Raw genomic sequence first — 22,277 nt, 5'->3', positions numbered from 1 at the left:
CTCACTGTGTAAATGAAGTTTTACTGGCATGCAGGCACACCCGTCGTCTAGAGCAGCTTCTACATACAAAGGCAGCGTTAAATAGGCGTCACAGAGACCCTCCGGCCTGAAGTATTTACTACCTGACTCTTTGAGAAAAAGCTCGCTCCCAGCAACTCCTTGTACTTTGCGGGAATTCTAGTGCCCGCCACCCATACCAGCTGAAAGCCCACAGGGTCCCCAACCCCCGGGACAACCATAGGTTTCCCAAGAGCTTTTCAGCAAGTTCTTTTTGCTGTCTTTCGTTTCCTATTGAGTGTGTCTTCCTGCTCTTATTCTACTAGGGCGAATTCTTTGTTTCATCCACATCAGTTTACTTCTGTTTGAACACTTATAATTTCCAAGAGTACTATTTAACGTTTGCTCCTTAAAATACGATTTTAATGGACGTTTTCAAGCGCACGAAACTCTAGATGAACAGGGTCATCACTCGCCCACCCAAGGCTGGGGAACTCCTGTCTACCCTCAACCATCGTTTACATCCAGGAGATCTAGTTTCATCTACACACCCCCTCGCAGCCCCTTCCCCTGGAGAATTTTAAAATGATAATTGTACCCTGGCTAGGAACAGTTTGGTGTTAGTGCATATATGGGGCGGGGGGGGGGGGACCCTGTAGCAGTTAACCCGACACATTTAAAGGGGAATAAACAATGGGGGAGAGGTTCACGATAGGACTATGGCAGAATTGCTTCTGTGTTGCCTTTCGGAATGTTGCAACTGATGACTTCAAATCGCCTCACTTCAATCACGCAGGCAAACCTAATTAAGCCTCATTAACTTCAGTCATTATAAAGGCAAATAACGATTATTTGAGAATGGGAATTAAACAGAAGACAAATACTAAAAATGGTACCATGATGGATGTAGTTGAATCTCCACTCACATCCCCTTTCCCTGGATGGCACACCTGCAGCGACAGACTCACCAGTCTCTAAAGAACTGCCCCACCCCGCCCCGACAGCAGCAAACTACAGACTGGTAGAAAATATTTGTGAATCTTATACTGAAAAGGATTCAATATCCAAAATATATAAAATACTCTGAAAAACTAACAACAAAACCAACCCCAGGGTTGGGACTTCCCTGGTGGTGCAGTGGTTAAGAATCCACCTGCCAATGTAGGGGTCATAGGTTTGAACCCTGGTCTGGGAAGATCCCACACACCGTGGCGCAACTAAGCCCGTGCCACAACTACTGAAGCCCAGGTGCCTAGAGCCCATGCTCCACAACAAGAGAAGCCACTGCAATGAGAAGCCTGCGCACTGCAACAAAGAGTAGCCCCCACTCGCCGCAACTAGAGAAAGCCCGCGCGCATCAACGAAGACCCAACACAGCCAAAAATAAAATAAAATTTAAAAAACCAACCCTATACAAAAACGCACAAGGACTTGAATAGACATTTCTCCAAAGATATACAAACTGCCCGTAAATACTTGAAAAGATGCTCAACATCATTAGCCATTGGGGAAATGCAAATCAAAACACAGTGAGACAATGTTCATTGCACCACTATTTACAATAGCCAGGACATGGAAGCAACCCAAGTGTCCATCGACAGATGAATGGATAAAGAAGATGTGGCACACATATACAATGGAATATTAGCCATAAAAAGAAACAAAATTGAGTTATTTGTAGTGAGGTGGATGGACCTAGAGTCTGTCATAGAGTGAAGTCAGTCAGAGAGAAACAAATACCGTATGCTAACACATATGTGGAATCTAAAAAAAAAAGGTTCTGAAGAACCTAGGGGCAGGACAGGAATAAAGATGCAGACATAGAGAATGGACTTGAGGATGTGGGGAGGGGGAAGGGTAAGCTGGGACGAAGTCAGAGAGTGGCACTGACATACATACACTACCAAATGTAAAATAGCTAGTGGGAAGCAGCCACATAGCACAGGGAGGAGCTCGGTGCTTTGTGACCACCTAGAGGGGTGGGAGAGGGAGGGTGGGAGGGAGACGCAAGAGGGAGGGGATATGGGGATATATATATACACATATAGCTGATTCACTTTGTTATACAGCAGAAACTAACACAACAATGTAAAGCAATTATACTCCAGTAAAGATGTTAAAAAAAAAGATACCACCTCACACCTGCTAGGATGGATATAGTCAAGAAATGGAAAATAACAAGTATTGCAGAAGATGTGGAGAAACTGGAATGCTTGTGCATTGCTGTTGGGAATATAAAATATTGCAGCAGCTGTGGAAAAGTTTGGCGATTCCTCAAAAGGTTAAACATAGAGATACCATATGACACAGCAATTTCTCCTAGGTAGATATCCAACAAAACTGAAAGCAGGGACTTGACAGATACGTGTACACCCATGTTCATACCAGCACTATTCACAATAGCCAAAAGATGAAAACAACGCAAGTGTCCATCAGCGACTGAATGAATAAATGAAATCTTGTATGTACATAGAATGGACTAGATTTCAGCCATAAAAGCGAAAGTTTGATATCTGCCACAAGGTGGGACAACTTTGAAAACATTTCACTTAGAGAGACAAGGCAGATGCAGAAGGACAAATACTATGTGACTTCACTTACATGAAGTACCTGAACAGGCAATCCATAGAGACAGTGAGTAGAACAGAGGGCCCTTTGGGCTGAGAGAAGGGCGAGTGATTCTTTTAATGATACCAAGTCTTGGGTATAGCAAGTGGTGATGGCTGTACGCATTGTGAATGTGTTTAATGTCACTGCATTATATACTTAAGGATGGTTAAAATCATAAATATGAAGTTATGCATGTTTTATAACAAAGTTTATAAAAATGGGTAACTGGTAAATGTGACTAAATATAGTAATCATGGATGGTATAGAAGCTGACATATACATTTAACATTTCAACCGTGATTTCAACAACTCCCAAGCAGTCCCTAGGAGTTCTAGGATCCCTAAGGATCAACAGGAAGGGGCTAAAAGTGGGGAAACATAAAGCCAAAATATGAGTGGCCTGCATTAACCACAGACGAGAATCTAAAAAAGCAGTGGTATAAAAAGCGAAAATGGAATTTAGTATGTAAAAGTTGGCAAAGGTGACCACCAGCATTAGGATGGTGTGGGTGGCTCTGGTCTCCGGGGGACATTTGTGGTAGCCAGTGGGGGTGTGAATATACTGCACTCTCTTGTGGGGTCTGTGCAGGAGAAGCACCATGTAGCCACTGGACCAGATCATGAGGCCAATAAACATGGCATCAGAGGTGGACCACAGGATGACAATGTCTGCAAAGGGACTTGAAGATGAACAGAACCACTTCCCTTGGTTGTCAGTTTCATTTCCCATGTACTGTGGACCAGTGACTGTCACAGAAACAAAGATATTCATTAAGACCCTAAGCATCCAGCAGATGCACCAGGAAGGACCAATGACCTTGGGGGCTCTTCTTCCCAGCATCGTCCAGTCCACTCCCCTGGGGATGAGGGTGAAGGACGGATAGGTGCTCAGGACACAGGTGGAGCACCGGGTGGTGCTGTGAGCCACTCTCTGTATATAATACACAAGTTTACACCCAAGACTGGACAGGGAGTTCCTTGAAACAGAAGCTGCCACTGTGTGGGGAATCCCAGAGGAGAGAAGAACCAGGAAATTAGCCACAGCCATGTGGGTGGGCCTCTGCTTGTGGCCAAGCAAGACTGGAGAGATGTTGTGGAAGAAAAGGATGACATTGGCCAGAGACCCAACTGCTATCTGTATAAGATACATGGTTTTTTAGAGCTGCCTGGTTTGCAGTTCTTAGGACATCTTTCTGAAAAGACATGGAGAGGGCTTCAGAGTGGCCTGAAGCAGAAAGGAGGCTGTGCTGGCATTGACATCAGCAGCCTTCTTACATAACCAACATTGGGAAGGGATTCTCACTCTTTACTTCTCCCAAGGAAAAAAGACACCATCATACTCCAGAGAAATGGCTTTACCTGGAGAACAGACACCTGACATCAGTTATAACTTTCACCATTATTATTTTGTATTTACTTCTCTTTACCTGTATCAATATGTCCTGTTCTCCACCTGCATGTAAGGTCCATGAACTTAGGAACCATGTCTGTCTTGTTCACCAACACAGTTGACACATAATAGGTGTTAAATAACATGTACTGAGTATATGAATAATTGACAGGAGACAAAGAACGTACTCTACCCCTTTTAGAATTCATGATCATCCCGAATATTTCAAGAATGTATCGGGATTCAAGATGGTAGAGGAGTAGGTGGACATCGAGTTCATCTCTACAGATGCAGCAGGAATACACCTATAGATGCAACAGTTCTCATAGAACACCGGCTGAAAACTAGCAGAAGACCCTGGACTCCAGAAAGGACTATAAAGATCCCTGCATAACTGGAAGGGAAGCATTTGAGGCTGTCAGAAGAGGGTGAAGCAGCCGATCTGTGGCAGACAGGACAGAGTGAGAACTACACAGACGGTCCACACCACGGCCCTACATGCCCCCTGACTGGGACGTGTGTTCACAGGCCGCCCCTCCAAGAGCAGAGGCAGCGAGAGGACGTGTGCGCACCAGTCTGCATGGGGAAGCAGTAGGGACAGAGCCCAGCACCACCTCCTGGTTCTCCCTCCAGGGGAACCAGGAAAACAAGAACTAGCAAGAGCTTGACAAACGCCTGGCTTCGAATTGGAGACCATTCACCTGCCTATTGCTTCATTCCTGGAAATTTCACTGCAACTAAGTAAGAAAAAAAAAACAATACCTGAAAGAAAGAAAACAAAGAACAAAATACCCCAGAATTCCTAAAGAACAGGTCTTGGTGCTCTGGCCGGGTGTCAGGCCTGAGCCTCTGAGGTGGGAGAGCCGAATTCCAGACATTGGTCCACCAGAGACCTCCCGGCCCCATGTAATATCAAATGGTGAAAGCTCTCCCAGAGATCTCCATCTCAGCGCTAAGACCCAGCTCCACTCAATGACCAGCAAGCTCCAGTGCTGGACACTCCGTGCCACACAACTAGCAAGACAGGAACACAACCCCACCCATTAGCAGAGAGGCTGCCTAAAATCATAATAAGGTCACAGACACCCCAAAGCACACCACCAGACACAGTTCTGCCCACCAGAAAGACAAGAGCCAGCCTCATCCACCAGAACACAGGCACCAGTGCCCTCCACCAGGAAGCCTACACAACCCACTGAACCAAGCTTACCCACTGGGGGCAGACATCAAAAACAATGGGAACTACGAACCTGCAGCCTGTGAAATGGAGACCCCCAAACACAGTAAGTTAAGCAAAATGAGAAGACAGAGAAATACACAGCAGATGAAGGAGCAAGGTAAAAACCCATCAGACCAAACAAATGAAGAGGAAATAGGCAGTCTACCTGAAAAAGAATTCAGAGTAATGATAGTAAAGATGATCCAAAATCTTGGAACTAGAATGGAGAAAATACAAGAAACGTTTAACAAGGACCTGGAAGAACTAAAGAGCAAACAAACAATGATAAACAACACAATAAATGAAATTAAAAATTCTCCAGAAGGAACCACCAGAGGGCAGACAGCAGAAGCAAGAAAAACTACAATCCTGCAGCCTGTGGCACAAAAACCACATTCACAGAAAGATAGACAAGATGAAAAGGCAGAGGGCTATATACCAGATGAAGGAACAAGATAAAACCCCAGAAAAACAACTAAATGAAGTGGAGATAGGCAACCTTCCAGAAAAAGAATTCAGAATAATGATAGTGAAGATGATCCAGGACCTTGGAATAAGAATGGAGGCAAAGATCGAGAAGATGCAAGAAATGTTTAACAAAGACCTAGAAGAATTAAAGAACAAACAAACAGAGATGAACAATACAATAACTGAAATGAAAACTACACTAGAAGGAATCAATAGCAGAATAACTGAGGCAGAAGAACGGATAAGTGACCTGGAAGACAGAATGGTGGAATTCACTGCTGCGGAACAGACTAAAGAAAAAAGAATGAAAAGAAATGAAGACAGCCTAAGAGACCTCTGGGACAACATTAAACGCAACAACATTCGCATTATAGGGGTCCCAGAAGGAGAAGAGAGAGAGAAAGGACCAGAGGAAATATTTGAAGGGATTATAGTCGAAAACTTCCCTAACATGGGAAAGGAAATAGCCACCCAAGTCCAGGAAGCACAGAGAGTGCCATACAGGATAAACCCAAGGAGAAACACGCTGAGACACATATTAATCAAATTGGCAAAAATTAAAGACAAAGAAAAATTATTGAAAGCAGCAAGGGAAAAATGACAAATAACATACAAGGGAACTCCCATAAGGTTAACAGCTGATTTCTCAGCAGAAACTCTACAAGCCAGAAGGGAGTGGCATGATATACTTAAAGCGATGAAAGGGAAGAACCTACAACCAAGATTACTCTACCCGGCAAAGATCTCATTTAGATTTGATGGAGAAATCAAAAGCTTTACAGACAAGCAAAAGCTAAGAGAATTCAGCACCACCAAACCAGCTCTACAACAAATGCTAAAGGAACTTCTCTAAGTGGGAAACACAAGAGAAGAAAAGGACCTACAAAAACAAACCCAAAACAATTAAGAAAATGGTCATAGGAACATACATATCGATAATTACCTTAAACGTGAATGGATTAAATGCTCCAACCAAAAGACACAGGCTTGCTGAATGGATACAAAAACAAGACCCATAAATATGTTGTCTACAAGAGACCCACTTCAGACCTAGGGACACATACAGACTGAAAGTTAGGGGATGGAAAAAGATATTCCATGCAAATGGAAATCAAAAGAAAGCTGGAGTAGCTATACTCATATCAGATAAAATAGACTTTAAAATAAAGAATGTTACAAGAGACAAGGAAGGACACTACATAATGATCAAGGGATCAATCCAAGAAGAAGATATTACAATTATAAATATATATGCACCCAACATAGGAGCACCTCAATACATAAGGCAACTGCTAACAGCTATAAAAGAGGAAATCGACAGTAACACAATAATAGTGGGGGACTTTAACACCTCACTTACACCAATGGACAGATCATCCAAAATGAAGATAAATAAGGAAACAGAAGCTTTAAATGACACAATAGACCAGATAGAGTTAATTGATATTTATAGGACATTCCATCCAAAAACAGCAGATTACACTTTCTTCTCAAGTGCACACGGAACATTCTCCAGGATGGATCACATCTTGGGTCACAAGTCAAGCCTCAGTAAATTTAAGAAAATTGAAATCATATCAAGCATCTTTTCTGAACACAACGCTATGAGATTAGAAATGAATTACAGGGAAAAAAACGTAAAAAACACAAACACATGGAGGCTAAACAATCTGTTACTAAATAACCAAGAGATCACTGAAGAAATCAAAGAGGAAATCAAAAAATACCTAGAGACAAATGACAATGAAAACACGATGATCCAAAACGTATGGGATGCAGCAAAAGCAGTTCTAAGAGGGAAGTTTATAGCTATACAAGCCTACCTAAAGAAACAAGAAAAATCTCAAGTAAACAATCTAACCTTACACCTAAAGGAACTAGAGAAAGAAGAACAAACAAAACCCAAAGTTAGCAGAAGGAAAGAAATCATAAAGATCAGAGCAGAAATAAATGAAATAGAAACAAAGAAAACAATAGCAAAGATCAATAAAACTAAAAGCTGGTTCTTTGAGAAGATAAACAAAATTGATAAACCATTAGCCAGACTCAAAAAAAAAAAAGGGAGAAGACTCAAGTCAACAGAATTAGAAATGAAAAAGGAGAAGTAACAACTGACACTGCAGAAATACAAAGGATCATGGGAGATTACTACAAGCAACTATATGCCAATAAAATAGACAATCTGGAAGAAATGGACAAATTCTTAGAAAAGCACAACCTTCCGAGACTGAACCAGGAAGAAACAGAAAATATAAACAGACCAATCACAAACACTGAAATTGAAACTGTGATCAAAAATCTTCCAACAAACAAAAGCCCAGGACCAGATGGCTTCACAGGCACATTCTATCAAACATTTAGAGAAGAGCTAACACCTATCCTTCTCAAATTCTTCCAAAATATAGCAGAGGGAGGAACACTCCCAAACTCATTCTACGAGGCCACCATCACCCTGATACCAAAACCAGACAAAGATGCCACAAAAAAAGAAAACTACAGGCCAATATCAGTGATGAACATAGATGCAAAAATCCTCAACAAAATACTAGCAAACAGAATCCAACAGCACGTTAAAAGGATCATATACCATGATCAAGTGGGGTTTATCACAGGAATGCAAAGATTCTTCAATATACACAAATCAATGTGATAAACCATGTTAACAAATTGAAAGAGAAAAACCATATGATCATCTCAATAGATGCAGAAAAAGCTTTCGACAAAATTCAAAACCCATTTATGATAAAAACCCTCCAGAAAGTAGGCATAGAGGGAACTTACCTCAACATAATAAAGGCCATATATGACAAACCCACAGCCAACGTCGTTCTCAAGGGTGAAAACTGAAACCATTTCAACTAAGACCAGGAAGAAGACAAGGTTGCCCACTCTTACCACTATTATTCAACATAGTTTTGGAAGTTTTAGCCACAGCAATCAGAGAAGAACAAGAAATAAAAGGAATCCAAATCGGAAAAGAATAAGTAAAACTGTCACTGTTTGCAGATGACATGATACTATACATAGAGAATCCTAAAGATGCTACCAGAAAACTACTAGAGCTAATCAATGAATCTGGTAAAGTAGCAGGATACAAAATTAATGCACAGAAATCTCTTGCATTCCTATACACTAATGATGAAAAATCTGAAAGAGAAATTAAGGAAACACTCCCATTTACCATTGCAACAAAAAGAATAAAATACCCTAGGAATAAACCTACCTAAGGAGACCTGTATGCAGGAAACTATAAGACACTGATGAAAGAAATTAAAGATGATACAAAGAGATGGAGAGATATACCATGTTCTTGGACTGGAAGAATCAACATTGCGAAAATGACTATACTACCCAAAGCAATCTACAGATTCAATGCAATCCCTATCAAACAACCACTGGCATTTTTCACCGAACTAGGACAAAAAATTTCACAATTTGTATGGAAACACAAAAGACCCCTAATAGCCAAAACAATCTTGAGAAAGAAAAACGGAAGAAAAGAAAGTACGGTACTGGCACAAAAACAAATATAGATCAATGGAACAGGATAGAAAGCCCAGATATAAACTCACACACATATGATCACCTTATCTTTGATAAAGGAGGCAAGAATATACAATGGAGAAAAGACAGCCTCTTCAGTAAGTGGTGCTGGGAAAACTGGACAGCTACATGTAAAAGAATGAAATTAGAACACTGCATAACACCATACACAAAAATAAACTCAAAATGGTTAAAAGACCTAAATGTAAGGCCAGACACTATAAAACTCTTAGAGGAAAACATAGGCAGAACACTCTATGACATAAATCACAGCAAGATCCTTTTTGACCCACCTCCTAGAGAAATGGAAATTGAAACAAAAATAAACAAATGGGACCTAATGAAACTTCAAAGCGTTTGCACAGCAAAGAAAACCATAAACAGGACGAAAAGACAACCCTCAGAATGGGAGAAAATATTTGCAAACGAAGCAACTGACAAAGGATTAATCTCCAAAATATACAAGCAGCTCATGCAGCTCAATATCAAAAAAACAAACAACCTAATCCAAAAATGGGCAGAAAACCTAAATAGACCTTTCTCCAAAGAAGATATACAGATTGCCAACAAACACCTGAAAGGATGCTCAACATCACTAATCATTAGAGAAATGCAAATCAAGACTACAGTGAGGTATCACCTCACACCGGTCAGAATGGCCATCATCAAAAAATCTACAAACAATAAATGCTGGAGAGGGTGTGGAGAAAAGGGAACCCTCCTGCACTGTTGGTGGGAATGTAAATTGATACAGCCACTATGGAGAACAGTATGGAGGTTCCTCAAAAAACTAAAAATAGAACTACCATGTGACCCAGCAATCCCACTACTGGGCATATACCCTGAGAAAACCATAATTCAAAAAGAGTCATGGGGACATCCCTGGTGGCGCAGTGGTTAAGAATCTGCCTGCCAACGCAGGGGACATGGGTTCGAGCTCTGGTCCGGGAAGATCCCACATGCCACGGAGCAACTAAGCCTGTCTGCCACAACTACTGAGCCTGAGTGCCTAGAGCCCATGCTCTGCAAGAAGAGAAGCCACTGCAATGAGAAGCCAGTGCACCACAACGAAGAGTAGCCCCCGCTCACCACAACTAGAAAAAGGCTGCAAGAAGCAACGAAGACCCAATGCAGCCAAAAATAAATTAAAAAAAAAAAAAAAGAGTCATGTACAACAATGTTCATTGCAGCACTATTTACAATAACCAGGGCATGGAAGCAACCTAAGTGTCCATCAACAGATGAATGGATAAAGAAGATGTGGCACATATATACAATGGAATATTACTCAGCCATAAAAAGCAATGAAATTGAGTTATTTGTAGTGAGGTGGATAGACCTAGAGTCTGTCATACAGAGTGAAGTAAGTGAGAAAGAGAAAAACAAATACCATATGCTAACATATATATATGGAATCTAAAAAAAAAAAACTGGTTCTGATGAACCTAGGGGTAGGACAAGAATAAAGACGCAGACGTAGAGAATGGACTTGAGGATGTGGGGAGGGGGAAGGGTAAGCTGGGACGAAGTCAGAGAGTGGCATGGACATATATACACTACCAAATGTAAAATAGATAGCTAGTGGGAAGCAGCCGCATAGCACAGGGAGATCAGCTCGGTGCTTTGTGACCACCTAGAGGGGTGGGATAGGGAGGGTGGGAGGGAGACACAAGAGGGAGGGGATATGGGGATATATGTATACGTAGAGCTCATTCACTTTGTTATACAGCAGAAACTAACACAACACTGTAAAGCAATTATGCTCCAATAAAGATGTTAAAAAAAAAGAATGTATCGGGTGATGTCACCAAGATGGCAACACAGGAGGCTCCCTCCTCCCGTGGACACACTGAATACACTTACACACAGATTACTTCCTTCTGAGAGAAATGCAGAAACACATCAGACGACTGAGAAAATACCCACATCAATGAGTGGAAGGAAAGGAAGAGAAACGAAAATGAGGACGCCAGGCACCTCTAGGTGATGGTGTTCTGGATCTAGGAAATAGGCGAATCTGAAATAGGAGGCTGCCTTTTAAAAATTAATGAAACAAGGAAGTTTTATAAAAATATAAAACTTTAGGTTAAATGAACAATATGTAAAGGAAATTAAGAATTCCATTTACAATACCATCAAAAGATTAAATTCTGAGGAATAAACCTAACCAAGGAAGAGAAAGACTTGTACACTGAAAATTTAAAAACATTGATGGAAAACACTAAAGAAAACACAAATACATGGAAAGACATCCTGTATTCATGGACTGGAGGACTTACTATTGTTTTTTTTTTTTTAATTAAAAAAAATTTATTTATTTTTATTTTTGGCTGCTTTGGGTCTTCTCTGCTGTGTGCGGGCTTTCTCTAGTTGTGGCGAGCGGGGGCTACTCTTTGTCGCGGTGCGCGGGCTTCTCACTGCAGTGGCTTCTCTTTGTTGCGGAGCACGGGCTCTAGGCGCGTGGGCTTCAGTAGTTGTGGCACGAGTGCTCAGTAGTTGTGGTGCACGGGCTCTAGAGCGCAGGCTCAGTAGTTGTAGCGCAGGGGCTTAGTTGCTCTGCGGCATGTGGGATCTTCCCAGACCAGGGCTCGAACCTGTGACTCCTGAACTGGCAGGCGAATTCTTAACAATTGCGCCACCAGGGAAGCCCTTAGTATTGTTAAGATGTCAATAATGTCTAAAGCTATTTACAGATTCTGTGCAAATCCTATTAAAATCCCAACAGTTTTTTTTCAGAAACAGAAAAATCTACCTTAAAATTCATAAGGAATTTCAAGGGACCCTTGAATGTTCAAAGCAATCTTACAAAAGAACAAAGTTTGTGGTCTCACAATTCCTGATTTCAAAACTTACCGCAAAAAATTATTAATGAAAACAACGTGGTATACAGATATACAGGGCAATGGAGAAGACTAGGGACCCCAGAGATACCCCACCGCATTTATACGATCAAATGATTTTCGACAAGGGTGCCCATATCTCTCAGTGGTGAAATAGAGTCTCTTCAACAAATAATGCTGGGCCAGTTGGATATCCACATACAAAATGAAGAAGCTGGACACTTACACCATATACAAAATTAATTCAAAATATATCAAAAGTCTAAACACACAGCGCCAAACTATCAAACCCCTATAGGAAAATAATAGCTGAAAAATTCTTGATGTTGGATTTAGAATCGATTTCTTGGATATGACATGAAAAGCACAGCCAGCAAAACCAAAAATAGACAAATGAGACTACATCAAACTCAAAACTGCTATGAATCAAAGGACACAACCAACAGAGTGAAATATAACTTATCACATATCTGCTAAGGTGTTAATAACTAAAATATGTAAAGAACTCCTGCAACTTAACTAAAAACAAATAATCTGATTAACAAATGAGCAAACGACTTTAAATAGACACTTCTCTAAAGATGTTATACAAATGGCCAACCAGAATATGAGAAGGTGCTTAAGATTACTAATCTTTAGAGAAATGCAAAAGGGAACCAAAATAAGATATCATCTTACCCAAATTAACATTATCACTCTTGAAAAAACCCAGAAAATAACAACCGTTTTTGAGGATGAGGAGAAATTCAAACACTTGTGCACTGTTGCTAAGTTTATAAAATGCAGCAACCACTACAGGAAACATATGGCAGATCCTCAAAAAATCGAAACTAGAACTACCATACGACCAAGTCATCCAAATACTAGGTACATATCCAAAATAATAGAAAGCAAAGACTTGAAGAGACATTTGCAAACGCACGTTCACAGCAGCACTATTTCCAATAGCGAAGAGGCAGAAACAACCCAAATGTTGACCTTCAGATGAATGGGTAAATAAAATATGGTGTAAACTCTCAATGAAATATTATTCAGCCTTTAAAGGGAACTCCTGTCACATGAAACAACATGGATGAAATTTGAGGACAATATGCCAGTGAAATAAGCCCATCACACACACAAATGCTTTAGAATTCCACACACATGTGGTACCTAAGGTCGTCAAATATATATATAGAATATCAACGTAAAATGGTGGATACCAGTGGCTGGGGAGAGAGAAAAATAACAACTTGTTTTTTAAAGGGTATAGAGATCAGCTTTGTAAAGATGGAAAAGTTCTGGAGACCTACAGCATAACAAAAATATACTGGACACAACTGAGCAGTACAGTAATAGCTGGGATTATTTTCAACTACGAATATTTTTTTGAAATGTAGTTTTTCAGCATGACACGAATTAATCAGTATAATACAAAACATTCTTCAAGGGAATTAATCAGTTTTCTGAAAAGAATTCCAGAAAGAAAAAAGTCACAGTAATGCTAACTTTTCTAAATAAGATTAAGGTTCTGTGGGTAGCAGTATAACATTATATTACATGCATTGTCTCTAATTACTGAAGTAATTTCTAATTACTGATAATGAGAAGAATTTCCCTAAAATTTAAAAATAAAAGTAACAATTTCTTCAAAAAAAATAATAAAGAGAAAAAATGAAAGCTCTCAAACTTTATACATCACAAAACTAAAAAGAACAAACTAAGCCCAAAGTTGGCAGAAGGAAGTAAATAACAAAGACCAGAGCAGAAGCAAATGAAATAGAAACCAGAGGAACAACAGAAAAGATCAATGAAACCAAGAGTTGGTTTTCTGAAAAGAAAACATTCATTTCATTACTTACCACGGGCAGGAATGTGAGGGATGATAATAATATTCACGGTCAGGAAACTAAGTGCATTTCGCACATATACGGTCCTCTCCTCCTTTTTCTAAGTCCAGCTGAATTTATTTCCCTTAAAAAAGCAAGAATCACATTTTACTTTCATCGCAGCAATTCACATTCTCCCCCCTTCCTGGAATTCGCCTCTCCCATCACTTCAATTGCCTCACTCCTCCTTGGACTCCAGCCCAGCTGATTTCACTTGCTCATAGACACCTGATAGCCATCCTCAATCACTGTGGCCAAGTCACTCTTTTAGTCTCAAAACAAAACTCATACTTTTGTTGTTTTTTTTTTAATACTCCTTTTTCCTCTGTCTTCCTAATACATTGAGAGCTAGGTGAAGACAAGTAGTATTCTCCTTATTGGCTAATAGATACTCAGCCCACAGTGTCTGGACACAGGGAGCTTCCTATAATCATCACCTACTGCTATTCCACATCATCTCCAACAACTGAGGGAGGAAATACAGAAATTTATTTTTCCTGAGCTCTCCTCTGAATTATAATTACCAGCAAATTCTCTGGCACTCGAGGACGCTAGGTTTTACTGTAGCCCCAATGAATCTCATTTTAAAACTTTTCTTAGCAAAAGTTCTGACTTGAAGTTCACGTCCAGTGAATCCTCATATGACCCCACTAGAAACCCCACCCTATGCTCCCTAGATCACAGCTCCATCCAACCAGATCATGGGTTTGTGAGCTCAGAGTGAGGCAGGGTCAGCATGTGTCCCGCCCAACGTTTGTGCACAAACACAGCTCCAAGGTCCTCTCCTGTTGGAGACTTCCTCTCTCCTGTTTGTTTTCTCCCTGAGACTGAAAATAAGGAAGCACTCACCTCCCTGGTCTCTGCTGCAAAGCTCTGTGCAGGGAAGTGTCGATCAGGATGGGTCAGAGGCTCTTGAGTTTATATAGGGACACGGTCCACAGACTTGCTCTCCCCGCAGAGACGCCACCATCCCGTCATCTGCTGTCTCGGCCACACTGTCTGCATGGAGAGTGCGGGGCGCCTCCCGTGAGGAGCCAGTTTGATCCCCAGCGCTAATCATCGTCATCCTCCTCAGCTGATTAAGCAGTTAAAGAAGATCCTAATGAGCAGCCAGACGGCAGGTGAAAAAAGTTTTCTGCGTTCCCTGCGGAAAATCAAAGTTCAGAACCAAAGTTGTCCTCAGGCATTAAAGGGACATGCAAAGGTGCATCAGTGACTTTTACTATATTTTCAGTTGGGTGTGTTCTTCAAAGCTTTTCATCTCCTCACAATACTGAGGACCATCTTGGTCAGGAGTCTGGTTCCAATGAGTTTACATTCCACGGTTCTTCCTATTTAGGGCCTTAGGTCTTTTTTTTAATCTGGAAAATACTCCATTTTGAAGTCAGCTTTCCCACCTCAAAATACTGTGTATCCCTCATGCCCACGTGATTCCATGGGACGATGAAGCCTATTATTGGAACAATTATTGGAGTGCTTTATTGGAACCTAGTCACACCCATCTTTATATTATCTATGGCAGCTTCCACCTACAAAGGCAGCATTAAGTAGGTGTGCCAGAGACCACATGGCCCATGAGCCTAAAATATTTATTATCTGATGCCGTAATAAAAATTTCCCTCGTGCAACTCCTTGTACTTTGTGGGACTTCTACTGCCCACTACCCACCCCATCTGAAGGTCCATAGTGCTCCCAATACCTGGGACAGCCACACGTCCCCATGGGTTTCCAACAGGGTTTTCACTGAGAAGTTACTTTTCCTGTCTTGTTTCTGAGTATGTCTTCATGTTTTTATTCTTCTTTTAAGGCTAATTCAAAGGCTTCTCAAGTCATCATTTATGACGAGGACGTCATCGGCTGTGTCAACATCCAAGGTCATACGCACCGTGGAAAGAAAAATAGGTCAGGCAGCAAAAACCCACACTACAGACATCCTCTTCACTTTTATTGCAAAGGCACAAATAGCTCATTCACTTTTACCTCTGTGATTCCACTTCTTCCCTAAATCAGAATTTTCTTGGGGAAACTTACCTGGTCCCTAACTAGGTGAAGTTTTATATGCAGAACGAATGGCTCTAACTGGAACAAAATCCTCCTATTGCCAGTAGCTTTTCTCCTTACATGAAGGTATTAGATTATTTGATTAAATATTTTTCTCTTCAGTATGTAATATACATGAAAAAGGCAGGCAAAGTGGTTATGGACTGGGATATTAAGCATGTAAGCCATCTTTGAGTAGATAATACATATATTGGGGTGAATATGGTCCAGGTTTCCCACTGTTGGTTGGAATATTTATTTATTTTTATTTTTTAATGCTTCTAAAAGCTCCTTTTATTTTTTTATTATTTTTTTTATTGGTTGGGATATTTATAAGCATAGAAGAGGGAAAGGGTAGGGTGAGTCCTAAGGACTGGTTTTGAATTGGAGTAATCACAAATCACTCATAGTTCATTATAAACATGTGTGTGTGTGTTCATGAAAATGAAACAACTATGAGCTCTTTTTCCTGTAAGGTACCAGAAGAAATGACATACTGGTAGCAACATACTAATAGAGCTAATAGCAGATCTTGCTTCCTAAACATTCATCTTGATTTGAAGGAATCAGTATTTTCTAGTAAAATAACTGATTACAGGACTTCATCAGGACCAGTACAAGATGAGCCTACAACAATTTTTTTTGGCTGTTTTAGCTTTATTGATCTTACACTGCTCAAATCTGGGGCAAAATGAGCATTAAAATAGACAATGTTGCATCAGAATGCATCCCTTTGAAACATATAGGAATTTAGGAGTATATTTGATATGAATAAAAGTGAATAAATGAAAAAATGAATGCTTAAATAAACACACGGGTGAAGGGAAACCTCTTCCTTCAATAGACTCCTACCAATAAATGTTGAAGGCTGAAATCAGACAATCATCATATTTTGATTCGGGCAAAAAAAGTTGTGATTGGGAGCTAATGTGTGTGAGTGTACAGGTGATGAGCAAGAGCATACTGGGACAATCTCAGGATACCTTCTAGTAGAGAACTAACCAACTGCAAAACCACATGGTCAATGTAACATGGAGAGACCTGGCAGGTGCCCATCACCACTATTGAGATAGGTAGACATGCTGTGTCCCCTGGTGTGAAGCACTGAGAATATCACAGCATCTTTACTCTTTAAAAAAGTTTTACTGAGATATTATTGACATATAACATAGGTAGTTTTAAGGTGTGCAACATGATATTTTGATACACATATATATATACTGTGAAATACAATAAGCTTTATACCTCCATCCCCCGACATAATTAACTTTTTCCACTTGGTGGTGAGAACACTGAAGATCTACTTTCTTAAGAACTTTCTAGTATATAATACAGTATTGTTAATTATAGTCACCATGCTGTACATTAGATCCTTAAAACTTATTTTTTAGTTGAAATTTACTACCCTTTGGCCAACAGCTCCCATTTCCCCCACCCCAGCCCCTGGAAACCACTATTCCACTCTCTGTTTCATGAGATTGGCTCTTTCATACTCCACATATAAGAGATATCACACAGTATTTTTCTTTCTTTGTGTAACTTATTTCACTTAGCATAATACTCTCAAAGTCCATCCATGTTGTTAGAAGGTAGGATCTTTTTCTTATTTATGGCAGATTAATATTTCATTATATATATATATATATATATATATATATATATATATACACATATACACACACACACAACCTTTCTTTTCTTTATCCATTCACTTTTTTTTTTTTTTTAATTGGCCACGCTGCGCGGCTTGCAGGATCTCAGTTCCCCGACACGGGTGGAACCAGCGCCCCCTGCTGTGGAAGCGTAGAGTACTAACCACTGGACCACCAGGGAATTCCCTACCCATTCATCTTTTGATGGTCATTTATGTTGTTCCATGTCTTATTTTCAGCATTAAAAAAAAATAAATTTATTTATTTATGGCTGCATTGGGTCTTCATTGCTGCGTGTGGGCTTTCTCTAGGGCTTTCTCTAGTTGCCACGAGCAGGGGCTACTCTTCGTTGCAGTGCGCGGGCTTCTCATTGCGGTGGCTTCTCTTTTGTGGAGCACGGGCTCTAGGTGCGTGGGCTTCAGTAGTTGTGGCAGGTGGGCTCAGTAGTTGTGGCTTGTGGGATCCAGAGCACAGGCTCAGTAGTTGTGGCACACAGGCTTTGTTGCTCCGTGGCATGTGGGACCTTCCTGGACGAGGGCTCCAACCCGTGTCCCCTGCATTGGCAGGCAGATTCTTAACCACTGCGCCACCAGGGAAGCCCGTCAACAATACTTCTAACTACAATATAATACTATTGGAACCTGTATGTGATAGCTAAAACCATCACTAAAAATTGTTATACCTTAACTCTATCAATCTAAAAAATGGAATATTATAAACACCAGACTGTCCCAAAAGAAGGCAAAAGAAAAAACAAAGAGAGAAAGAAGCAGATAGGACAAATAGAAAAATAAGACCCAAGTCTCTGTTCTTCAGTGATGAAAACTAGACGTTCAAGTGAGAAATATGAAACAGGCAGCTTCTTCTCCCTCCCTCACATTACTTCATCCATCTAATTAATCATATTTACTAGGGTCAACCATGTAAAGAAGATTCAGGTTTAAAGGTGAATCAGCACATTGAACAACACTGATTTCCTGTGTAACATTACAGTATGTTGGAGAAATATGAGTGAAAAAAAGATACATACTAAAATAGAAAAATACCTCCTTCATTTCCCAGGATTCTTATCTTCACCTATGAAATAAAATCTCCACCCACTCTGGAGTAACATTTACCTGGAGCAATACTGGATTATGTGCAAAAGTATACCATGGGGCTTCCCTGGTGGTGCAGTGGCTGAGAATCTGCCTGCCAATGCAGGGGACACGGGTTCGAGCCCTGGTCTGGGAAGATCCCACATGCCGCGGAGCAACTAGGCCCGTGCGCCACAACTACTGAGCCTGCGCGTCTGGAGCCTGTGCTCTGCAACAAGAGAGGCCGCAATAGTGAGAGGCCCGCGCACCGCGATCAAGAGTGGCCCCCACTTGCCACAACTAGAGAAAGTCCTCGCACAGAAACGAAGACCCAACACAGCCAAAAAATAAATTAATTAATTAATTTAAAAAAAAAAAGAAAAAGAAATGGAGGATACCTTTGATGGGTTTGTTAGTAGATTGGCGGACACTGATGTGGAGGGAATCCCTGAGCTTGAGGATCTATCAATAGAAACCTGCAAACTGAAAAGCCAGGTGAACAGAGACTGAAAAAAACAAACAAACCACAAACAGAATATCCAAGCACTATGGGAGAACTACAAAGGGTGTAACAGATGCATAATGGGATTACCAGAAGGCGAGATAGAGAGAAAGAAACAGAAGAAATATTTGAAAGAACAGTGACTGATAATTTGCCCAAACTGATGACAACACCAAACCACGGGTCCAGTAAGCTCGGAGAACCCCAAGGAGGATAAATGCACTTTGCCTCTCCCCCCAAACCCCTCTTTACCTAGGCATATCATATTGAAACTACTGTATTTTCAAACATAAAGAAAAATTCCTGAAGGAAGCCATAGGGAAGAAACCTTACCTTACCTATAGAGGAACAGAGTTAACAATGACTTCCAGCTTCTCCTCAGAAACTAAGCAAGCAAGGAAGAGAGTGGAGTGAAATATCTACAAGGGAAAAAAATCCAACCTAGAATTCTTTACCCTGTAAAAATATTTTTCAAAAATTAAGGAGAAATAAAGACATTTTTCAGAGGACGTAAAATTGAGGGACTTTGTTGTCAGTAGACCTGCTTTGCAAGAAGTGTTAAAATAGGTTTTTTACAGAGAAGGGAAATGATACAGATCAGAAATTTGGATCTACATGAAGAAAGAGCATTGCAGAGGAATAAGTGAAGGTAAAATAAAAACATTTTTCTTGTTCTTAATCTTAGAGTTAAGTTTGTTCAAAATAATAGCAAGAATGTATTGATATATATATTTTAATGTATCCTTATATATAATCCCACTCTACCCTTGATTCATTACCACAGAGCAATCCATTCCCTGCAGTTTCTTTGATAAACCTGTATTATACAAGTCTCTAATCAGAAATTTTAATTATACAGAAATCTCCTTTGACTAACAATTACTTGTACAATTCCATATTTCTATAGTTTGTTAAACTTTAGTCTCAATGAATCCGACCAAACATTGTTTGTTGGCAAAAGATCTGACTTGAATCTCATGCCCAGTAAATCCTCATATAACCCCCTGAAACCCCACTCATTTCTCCCTACATCACACCTCCCAGCGACTCCTAAGTGCATACAGGTCCCCTCATCCCCTTGCACCTCTCCTCCCACAACCCTGGCCCATGGCCTCCTTCCCATGGGGCTGAGAGTTTACTGGGGTGAGGGATGTGGTCAAACCTCCTGGCTGTACATTTCCCGGGACACACAGAAACCTACCCCACAGGGGAGGTGCCTCCCTGACACCATCAATCATGAACCAGAACTGCAGAAGGACACACCTGCCCCCACACAATCCAGGACCCCCAGCCCCACACAGTCACACATGGGGGCACCACCACAGCTAGAGTCAAATGAACCCACAGAAGGTGCCCTTGTGCTGTGACAGGAACGCACACCCCAGTGCTTGCCGCCCCCCATCCCGAGCCTCTCTTCACCCACAGGTGTGGGGGGACCAGTGTGGGCAGGTCAGTTTCCATGTGATAAGAGAAGCAGGTGCAAACCATTCAAAAGAGACAAAGGGAGTGACTCGGAAGCCCTATTTTCCAACAACATTTCTGATGACACAGCTCTGCTTTCACGGAAACAAAATTTAAGGGGTTGTTTCTTTCTCTGGTGCCTGAGCACTTCTTGCTCCAGTTGCTTCCTCGTAACTTCTGGGTTTTATATCTGCCGTGACTAAAAATGCACACAATACAGTGGAAGCAGCAGGAATTTATATGATGCTGAACAAGCAGAGGAGTGTGTAACTCACCTCATCCCAAGTCAGCAAAGAAATCAGAGCTGGTTTGTGAAGACCTCCTAAGAGAACGAGAAAGTCCTGCTAAGAGAGCTCATCGTGTGCCCAGGACAATGGACAAAGGAGTCGGGAACACAGCCCTGGAGAGAGGGACACAGGGAGAGTTGGGTTGGGTGGGGGCACGTTGCTTCCAGGAAAGAATCTCTAAACCTTTTCTCAGACATTTTCTCTCTGTCTTAGCTGTGACGACCACCTGGAGTCCTTTTCAATATTGGCCTTAGTCTGTCTGAGCTGCTATAACAAAATATCACCCACTGGGTGGGTTATAAACAACAGAAATTTATTGCTCACAGTTGTGGAGGGTGGCAGTCCAAATCAAGGCACCAGCATTGTCCCCTTCTGGAGAGAGTTCCCTTCCTGATTCATGGCTTGCACCTTCTCGCTGTGCCTTTACATGATGGAAAGGGCTATGGAGCTCTCTGAGGACTCTTTTATAAGGGCACTTATACAGTTCATGAGGTCTCCACCCTCATGACCTAATCACCTCCCAAAGGCCCCACATCCTAATAATGTCATCTTTGGGGGTTACATATCAATATACTAATTCAGGGGGACAGAAACATTCAGACAATACCATGGCCCAAGGTACATTCCACTGTACTTCAAAATATAAAATGCAGTGTTGAATTACCACAGACAGCATTATTCTAATCCTATTTCCAATTTTTAACAACAGGCATACATTGGTTATTTTCCAACATTCACACCATTTTGGCAGACTTGACAATTAACTGGATTTCATCTCACTACAAATTCTTTTTTCTTCCTCCTCTTGCTCCAGGTTCAAGTAGGACAATGAGACATTTCCCCATTCAATTAGATAAAAATATGAGCAACACCTACACACACAACTTAAGAACACCCAGAATGGTGACAGTATATCTTGGCAGAAACTGTACACCCAACCCTCATATGTTAGGTCCTAGAAAATCAGTACACCCTTTTTTACATGATTGAGAAGCTCAGTGACTCTGGCCATAACAGGCTCATCACAGATTCCATAGTGACCCCATCCCTCTTTCCATCATTTTCAGGGACTCCAGGGCACAGGGATTTGCAGTGAACCACATGGCTCTGGTCCCACTCAGATACACACCCCAGCACATTCCCACCTTCTACCTGCCCAGCCAGGGCATGAATGGGGCAGCTCAGGACAAGGCAGGGTGAGCACCTGTCCTGCCCAAGGGTGTTGACAGCACAGCTCTGAGTTCCTCTCCTGTTGGAGAGCCCTTCTCCCCTGTTTTCTTCCCTGAGATTGAACATTACGGAGCTCTCATCTGCCTGGACTTGG

At 41.1% G+C, this 22,277-nt stretch overlaps 1 protein-coding gene across 1 annotated transcript; it reads right to left on the bottom strand.

Moving 5' to 3' along the window:
• Positions 1–1,984: 1,984 nt before the first annotated feature.
• On the bottom strand, positions 1,985–22,175 carry LOC309648257 (vomeronasal type-1 receptor 4-like). Its single transcript, XM_082436722.1, has one exon. The coding sequence runs from the start codon at positions 3,755–3,757 to the stop codon at positions 2,846–2,848; it is 912 nt and encodes a 303-aa protein (XP_082292848.1). The 5' UTR covers positions 3,758–22,175; the 3' UTR covers positions 1,985–2,845.
• Positions 22,176–22,277: the final 102 nt, after the last annotated feature.

The sequence above is a fragment of the Balaenoptera physalus genome (genome assembly GCF_965194825.1).
Source record: "Balaenoptera physalus genome assembly, chromosome: 19".
Lineage (NCBI taxonomy): Eukaryota > Metazoa > Chordata > Mammalia > Artiodactyla > Balaenopteridae > Balaenoptera > Balaenoptera physalus.
Note: the sequence above shows the minus strand (reverse complement) of the source record. Positions and strands in the feature narration are given on the sequence as shown.

What these genes read in the sequence shown, in the direction of transcription:
- LOC309648257 (XM_082436722.1), bottom strand. Translation starts at nt 3,757, where the DNA reads ATGTATCTTATACAGATAGCAGTTGGGTCTCTGGCCAATGTCATCCTT.